The 8,136-nt window shown below is 52.1% G+C and overlaps 1 protein-coding gene across 1 annotated transcript; it reads right to left on the bottom strand.

The window, feature by feature from the left end:
* Nucleotides 1–848: 848 nt before the first annotated feature.
* Nucleotides 849–7,611, bottom strand: LOC147124794 (maestro heat-like repeat-containing protein family member 1). The gene is made up of 3 exons (XM_085984798.1): nt 7,556–7,611; nt 6,788–7,462; nt 849–1,995 (listed from the first exon to the last, which is right to left on the bottom strand). Exons 1-3 carry the CDS (start codon nt 7,609–7,611, stop codon nt 849–851), a joined length of 1,878 nt encoding a protein of 625 aa, XP_085840924.1.
* Between the last annotated feature and the right edge of the window lie 525 nt (nt 7,612–8,136).

Here is an 8,136-nt window from a genome sequence, read left to right as displayed (position 1 = left end):
GGAGTGTGTGTGAGGGAGGGAGTGTGTGTAAGGGTGTGTTTGAGGGTGTGTGTGTGAGGGAGTGTGTGTGTGAAGGTGTGTGTTTGAGGGTGTGTGTGAGTGTGTGTTTGAGGGTGTCTGTGAGGGTGAGTATGTGTGAGTGTGAGGGTGTGTGAGGGAGTGTTTGTGTGAGTGTGTATGTGAGGGAGTGTGCCTGTGAGGGTGTGTGTGTGTGTGAGGGAGGAAGTGTGTGTGAGGATGTCTGTGTGTGTGAGAGGGTGTGTGTGAGGGTGTGTGTGTGAGAGGGCGTGTGTGTGTGAGGGTGCCTTTGAGGGTGTGTGTGTGAGGGTGAGGGAGTGTGAGGGTGCGTGTGAGGGTGTGTGAGGGAGTGTTTGTGTGACGGTGTGTGTGAGGGAGTGTGTGAGTGTGTGTGTGAGGGTATGTTTGAGGGTGTGTGTGAGTGTGTGTTTGAGGGTGTGTGTGTGAGGGTGTGTGTGTGAGGGTGTGTGTGTGAGGGTGTGTGTGTGAGGGTGAGTGTGTGAGGGAGTGTGTGTGTGAGGGTGTGTGTGTGAGGGTGTGTGTGTGAGGGTGTGTGTGTGAGGGTGAGTGTGTGTTTGAGGGTGTGTGTGTGAAAGAGTGTGTGTGTGATGAGGGTGTGTGTGAGGGTGAGGGTGTGTGTGTGTGAGTATGTTTACACTCTTCCAGTCACATAGCCACAGAACCTGCACTGTTTGAAGATCGACCAAGAGTTGCAATAACAGGATATATTTATTTTCAATTCATGAATTTACATATTTACAAGTTATGTTGGAAAATTGATCAGTTTGATGCAAAGACGAGGAGGTGGAGGACGATCAGGGCCTGTGTGTTTAAACTTCATTCTGACGGTGACAGCAGCAATTCCTTAGGCAGCTGTTCCACCAGGTGAGCCTCCGGGCGGATCGGACACGTTCTGACTGCTGGGGAAGTAAAGTTGAAAAGGCCGCTGCATGTGCTCGGAGCTGCTTCTGGGGGTTGTGGAGGAAGGGCTGGCAATCCATGGCGTAGGAAGTGATCCTGTTGGGGAAATTTTCAACCAATTTTCGTGAAAGGTCTCTTAGGAGATCCATGTAGTTCCCGTTAGGCTCCCCTAGATAGTTTTTGATTAATGAGGAAGCCTTGGCTGATCCAATGAGGGGGACATCCAGTTGCAGTGTTAAACTGCAAGACCTGGTGACCTCCTCACTCTTTCCATCCAGGTGCAGCAACAAACGCACAAGGTTGGAATGGATCAGTTGGTAGAAGAAGTAACTGGAACCTCCGAATCCACATTTGGTCAAGTTCCCCAACATGTTGATCGCTTCAGCCCACACTAGATCACACTCAACATCAAAGAGTGGTTGAATGCTGGTGAGGATTTTCTTTACAAAGGGTTGGATGGTGCTCCCTCTCAATTTAGTGATGTTGGAGAGGCACGACAGCACCTCAAATGTTAGCACTTCCTCTTGCTTCTCCTTGGTCCCCAGCAGACTCAGCATTGTGCCCATCACTTGATGAGACCAGTAATGGGCTCCAATTGTAATGTTGCCCAGGCCCCTGACACACAGCAACTGGGCAACTGGACAAGCATCACACAAACAACTTAGCAATTTGCTCACCAGAGTGCCTGTGAGCTGCAGCTGTGAAACCAGTGGAGATTTTAATAGCTCTCCAAAGAAGGAAGCCACGGTGACTGCCTGACAGTCTTGGATGGTATGGATCTGAGCTGCCAGCTCTTCCACAATGCCAGGCAGGCTGATGCCGGCAAATTGCACCATTGCTCTGGCCAGCAAGACAACCCCCTTGTCAAATATGCGGAGGTTCTTCATCTGGTCCCATCCTCCACTGTCCACCATGTAAGTAGCTACTTCTGTATTGTTTGTCCGAGCCAGCAGGTCCTTTAGTGTCCTCACACAGTTCACACACACATCTCTACATTTAGGTGTTTCAAACGCAACTGAGAATTGTCTCTGGTTGAATTTATCACCAGGAGCAAAGCTATTGAGCAGAGAAACATGAATGGAAGAGCTGCAATGAATGAGCAGGGTGCTGAATAACTGTGGGAATTGTGATGAAATATTCCATTCATCACTGCCTGTGACTGTGGTCGGTTTCAGTGTCATTTCCCTTCCCCCAGTCCTCATTGTATTGTTTATTGGAATGTGCTGGAATGTGCTGTGTGTGTAGGGCTGCACCCATACCTGGCCCCTTTTGTAAGCTAGCTCAGTCTGGCCTCAGTCTCCAGAAGGAAGCTACCTCTCTCTCTTACGTGTTACTTTCTAAGTTAATAAAAGCCTTGTTTTGTTTCGCTAACATCGAGTCTCGGAATTATTGAGGCACATCAATTTTATTAACTTATTTTTCAACACTATGGATCAACTCCTGAAACCCGAACGTTTGGATTTGGATCAACATGCTCCGGATGCATCAGCACGCTTCGGACACTGGTTTGAGTGTATGGAATTCTTCCTGGACAATTCCGCAGCCGTCAAAGACGCTACGGACGCTGCGAGGATGAGACTCGGAATTCTGCGGAATTGGGTAAGCCACCGGGTTTACCCCCTCATCCAAGACGCCGATACGTACCTGGCCGCCTGCGACATCTTAAAGGCGCATTACCAGCAGCCTATGAATGAAGTGTATGCTAGGCATCTGCTCGCTACTCGCGCACAGCGACCTGGGGAATCGGTGGAGGAGTTCCTAAGCACCCTGAAAATGCTTGGCAAAGACTGCAAGTGCCGAGATGTAAAAGCTGCAGTGTACACTGACGAGCTTGTTCGCGATGCCTTTATCACAGGCCTCAGCTCCACTTACATCCGGCAAAGACTGCTGGAAAAAACGGGGTTGGACCTGAAACAGGCTGCGGCCACCGCGCGATCCCTGGATGTGGCCCAGAGAAACTCGGACGCCTACTCTTCAGCCCGCGCCGTCCACGCCGCCACGTGTGCACCGAGGGCACTGCCATCTTGGAAGGCATCTTCCCCGCCCGGCAGCCCGACACCGTCGGGGCCCTGCTCTCCCCCCAGAAGCCCTACGACAGCCGCGACGCGTCGGGGACCCAACTGCTACTTCTGCGGGCAGCCAAAGCACACCAGAAACCTGTGCCCGGCGAAAGGCACCACCTGCTTTAAGTGCGGTAAGAAGGGGCACTTCGGGAAGGTGTGCAGAGGGAACCCCGCCGGAAAACCCGCCACCGCCGCGTGTGCGCCGTGGGAGCGGCCATCTTGGACGCCATCTTGCCCGACCTCGTGGGGTCCGCCATCTTCTGAGCAGACAGCGTGGACGCCATCTTGTATCGATCAGGGCCCTACAGTGGCATCGGTTACAGTGGACCAGACCAGGCCGCACCCGCTATCCAAATCAATGGTGGACATCGAGGTAAACGGGTGCCGGGTTAAATGTTTAATTGACAGTGGAAGCACGGAGAGTTTTATCCACCCTGAACTGGCACAGCAACTCTCCCTAAAGGTGGTCCCTGCTCAGGGTACCATCTCTATGGCTGATAAAACCCAGACATCGACCATTCTGGGTTACTGCACGGTACAATTGGGCGTTAACGGAACTGTATACGATAATTTTAAAGTATTAATCATGAAGAACCTATGTGCGAGCGTGATCTTGGGCCTGGATTTCCAGTGCAACCACCAAAGCATCACGCTCAAGTACGGTGGGTCCCAGCCGCCCCTCACAGTGTGCGGTCTGGCTACCCTGAAGGTAAAGCCGCCTTCGCTATTCGCGAACCTTACCCCTAACTGCCGGCCAATAGCGACCAAAAGCAGGAGGTACAGCTGGGAGGACAGGCGGTTTATCACGACCGAGGTAGACAGGCTCCTGAAAGAGCGCATTATTGAACGCAGCAACAGCCCGTGGTGCGCCCAAGTGGTAGTGGTAAGGGGTAGCGAGAAGAAACGGATGGTGATCGACTATAGTCAAACGGTCAACAGGTACACCCAACTAGACGCCTACCCGCTACCCCGCATATCAGAAATGGTGAACCAAATCGCCCAATACCGGGTGTTCTCCACCATCGACCTCAAGTCAGCGTACCACCAGCTCCCTATCAGACCAGAGGACCGCCCGTACACCGCCTTCGAGGCGAACGGACGCCTCTACCAATTCCTCAGAGTGTGGGGTGACGAATGGGGTCTCGGTTTTTCAGAGGGAGATGGACCGCATTGTCGATGACCACCACTTGCAGGCAACCTTCCCCTACCTCGACAACGTCACCATCTGCAGCCACAATCAGCAGGATCACGACTCGAACCTCGAGAGGTTCCTGGAAACCGCACAAAAACTCAACCTCACCTACAACGAGGACAAGTGCGTTTTCAACACCACGCGCCTCTGCATACTAGGCAGCGTGGTGGAGAATGGTGAAATCGGACCAGACCCCGACCGATTGCGCCCCCTACGGGAGCTGCCCCTGCCCAACACTCCCAAAGCCCTGAAAAGGTGCCTGGGGTTATTTTCTTATTATTCCCAATGGGTCCCCAACTACTCCGACAAAGCCCGCCCCCTCTTGAAAGCATCCTCTTTTCCGCTCTCTGCTGAGGCCCACGCCGCCTTCAAAAGCATTAAGCAGGATATTGAGCAGGCCACGCTACAGGCAGTGGACGAGAACACTCCATTTCAAGTGGAAAGTGATGCGTCTGACTTCGCCTTGGCGGCCACCCTCAACCAGGCGGGGCGGCCCGTAGCTTTCTTCTCGAGGACCCTCCAAGGGCCCGAGATCAGACACTCCTCCGTGGAAAAGGAGGCCCAAGCCATCGTGGAGGCAGTGCGCCACTGGTGCCACTACCTAGCCGGCAAACGCTTCACCCTACTTACCGACCAGCGGTCGGTAGCGTTTATGTTCAATAATAAACAGAGGGGGAAGATTAAAAATGATAAGATTCTTAGGTGGCGGATCGAGCTCTCCACCTTCGAGTACGACATCATTTACCGGCCAGGGGCCCTTAACGAATCCCCTGACGCCCTCTCACGAGGGAAGTGTGCCAGTGCCACCGGGGATCGGCTACAGACCCTCCACAACGACCTCTGCCACCCAGGGGTCACGCGGCTGTTCCACTTCATAAAGTCCCGTAACTTACCCTACTCGATTGAGGAAGTTCGGTCTCTGACCAGGAACTGCCGCACTTGCGCTGAGTGCAAGCCTCGGTTCTACCGCCCAGATAGAGCCCACTTAATCAAAGCTACACGGCCCTTTGAGCGGCTCAGCTTAGATTTCAAGGGCCCCCACCCGTCCGTCGACCGCAATGTTTACTTCCTGAACATTGTGGACGAATACTCCCGGTTCCCATTCGCCTTCCCCTGCCCAGACATGACCAGCGCCACGGTCATTAAATGCCTCAACAGCCTGTTCTGCCTGTTTGGTATGCCGAGCTACATCCATACGGATAGGGGGGCGTCCTTCATGAGTGAAGAGCTACGCCAGTACATGCTGTCCAAGGGGATCGCCACGAGCCGTACCACCAGCTACAACCCCCGGGGTAACAGCCAAGTGGAGCGAGAGAACGGGACAGTATGGAAAGCAGTCACTCTAGCTCTAAGGACCAAGGGCCTCCCTATCTCCCGCTGGCAGGAAGTCCTCTCGGATGTGCTCCATTCGATACGGTCGCTATTGTGTACGGCCACTAATGCCACGCCTCATGAACGAATGTTTGTCTTTCCCCGGAAATCCACCTCAGGCGTATCCATGCCGTCATGGCTCTCCACCCCAGGTCCGGTACTCATGCGAAGGCATGTGAGGGGCCACAAGACAGACCCTCTCATGGAGCCAGTACACCTACTCCACGCCAACCCCCAATACGCATATGTCCGGCACGCCGACGGAAGGGAGGACACCGTGTCCATAAAAGACGTCGCCCCAGCCAGCATCGACAACAACCACGGCAATAGCAGCAACAACGATCACAGCAACTCTTACCCACCCACTACTCTTTCATCACCCCCGGAAGAACATCGACCAACGGCACCCCCACCAACTACCCCTTCAACAACCCTGGCGGCACCCCCGGCAGAGACCCAGGAGACTACCGGGGACATCCAGCTGACACCCGCGGCACCACAACAGCCACGTCGGTCGCAGAGGACTATCAAACCCCCGAACAGACTAAATCTATAGAAGGGGTGAATGTGATGAAATATTCCATTCATCACTGCCTGTGACTGTGGTCGGTTCCAGTGTCATTTCCCTTCCCCCAGTCCTCATTATATTGTTTATTGGAATGTGCTGGAATGTGCTGTGTGTGTAGGGCTCCGCCCATACCTGGCCCCTTTTGTAAGCTAGCTCAGTCTGGCCTCAGTCTCCAGAAGGAAGATACCTCTCTCTCTTACGTGTTACTTTCTAAGTTAATAAAAGCCTTGTTTTGTTTCGCTAACATCGAGTCTCGGAATTATTGAGGCACATCAGGAATAATGCAGTCACCGCCTTTACCGACTCGGGCTTAGTGATCATCTGTTGCAGCCCACAGACGGCAACCAGGGATTCAAGGGTTGAATACTCTGACGTGTTCTCACTGCCGGGACAGGGTCTGCTCATTCCAAAGGACAACTGCTTTTTCAGTGTGTCCAGCCCATTGTTCTCATGGCACATTCTGTGTCCTCAGTCAGTGATTGCCACATCATTGACGTAATTGTCCAAAGGGACGGGGTAGGTGAGGAGACAGGACACAACTGTTGCTGTATTGTTTGAGGCCAGAATGGCTACACTACGCAGAACTGAACGTTTCACCTGCTCATAAGGAATTGATTGCAATTGAAGTCTCAGCTCATCAATTATCTCCGAGACCTGGTCCCCAAGTTCACTGCCTCATAGTTTAATTGTGGTTTGCATGAGAACAGCAGCTGCATTGGAACAGTGGTGTGTTGGTCAGACATTCCTTTGAAGACCATGAAGAGTAAGTTGCCCAACTGGTCATAGGGCAAACATTTGGAAATGACCTCTGTGATTTGAGTGCATGAGTTAAAGAGGACTGAATTGTCAAGGTTAACGAGCTGTTCTCTGACTCTTTTCAGTCCCTCTAACTGCTCCATTTGCTGAGCCAGATTGGTGCCTTCACACGACAAATGAATGGCCAGGATTATGTACAAAGTATCCAGGGCCATCTGTCGAACGGGAAGCGATAGGTCTGCACAGCGCGGCATCAGTCGCCCAATCAGAGTCCCTGTGTTATTTCCAGGCACTATATTACTAACATTGAGCTTCCTCCAGTAAAGGTTCAGAAGCTCCAAGGTCATTTCCATGGCTCTCTCTCGTTCATAGTCTTTTGCTGAACTGATCCAGGCTTCTACATGTTTGAAAATGGCCTCAAGTCCTTGAGGGGACAGGTCCTGAAGTAATACTTGTTGCTTCAGAAGATTTTGCAGAGAATCTGTGGTTTGGGTATAAAGCGTGGCCGTCTCCTTTGCATTATTATTTGTGTCCTCGTCATTGTTCAGTTCTGGAGGTACCAAGCCAAAAGTACTGGTCAGACAGGTTTAAATCAATTGGCAGGTGTCAGCTTGGTTTGATTCACTGTGTAGTTTCACAAGATACGTGCAGGCATCCATGGCTAACTGTCGAATAGGGCTCTGCAGCAGCTCTGGTGGCTCGGCCTTGATAAGATCCTGCATGTTTGTCAACAGCATCCTGTTTCTAATAAAGTTGATGGGACGTCTCCAGCGATTTATATATAGGGATCTGGCTATCTGAGTCACAGTCTGTATTAGGCTGAGCATTAGTGTGAGATCCCTGGATTCAGCCTTTATCCCCTGCCTACTTGTAATTAAATGAGTAAGAGCTGGTAGAATGTGGCTCTTGATTGTTCCTCAGGTGCGCAGACTGCCATGTTCCCATAGCACAGAACCAGTGTGTTCTTGACTTTATCCGATTCCTCATCAGCCTTGACCCTAAATCTGTGGGAGTTAGCAAACTCCTCCAGGCTACTGAGCATGTCATCAAAATGTGCAATGGCACAGAAATCAATGGCAAGGGCTGCTCCCTCTCGCTCCGCACTCTCACTGTGCTGCACACTCAGTAGCATTTGGTGAAGCTCCTCCCTTACGTTCCTAGTGCGGGTCTGGCGGAGCACTGACACAAGAGATTTATATAGAAAGCCCTTCTCTTGTGTGGAATGATGGTTGGTGTTGAGTTGTTTT

The sequence above is a fragment of the Somniosus microcephalus genome, chromosome 1, assembly GCF_052327205.1.
Source record: "Somniosus microcephalus isolate GS21.2 chromosome 1, FLI_Smic_1.0, whole genome shotgun sequence".
Taxonomy (NCBI): Eukaryota; Metazoa; Chordata; class Chondrichthyes; order Squaliformes; family Somniosidae; genus Somniosus; species Somniosus microcephalus.
Note: the sequence above shows the minus strand (reverse complement) of the source record. Positions and strands in the feature narration are given on the sequence as shown.

Excerpts from the sequence above, each read along its gene's own strand:
- LOC147124794 (XM_085984798.1), bottom strand. The coding sequence starts at position 7,611 with ATGCAGGATCTTATCAAGGCCGAGCCACCAGAGCTGCTGCAGAGCCCT. Across the intron at positions 7,463-7,555 it reads CTGCAGAGCCCTATTCGACA|TACTTTTGGCTTGGTACCTC; the intron begins GTTAGCCATGGA and ends CTGTCTGACCAG. Across the intron at positions 1,996-6,787 it reads GCAGTGAACTTGGGGACCAG|CTTTGCTCCTGGTGATAAAT; the intron begins GTCTCGGAGATA and ends TCTGCTCAATAG.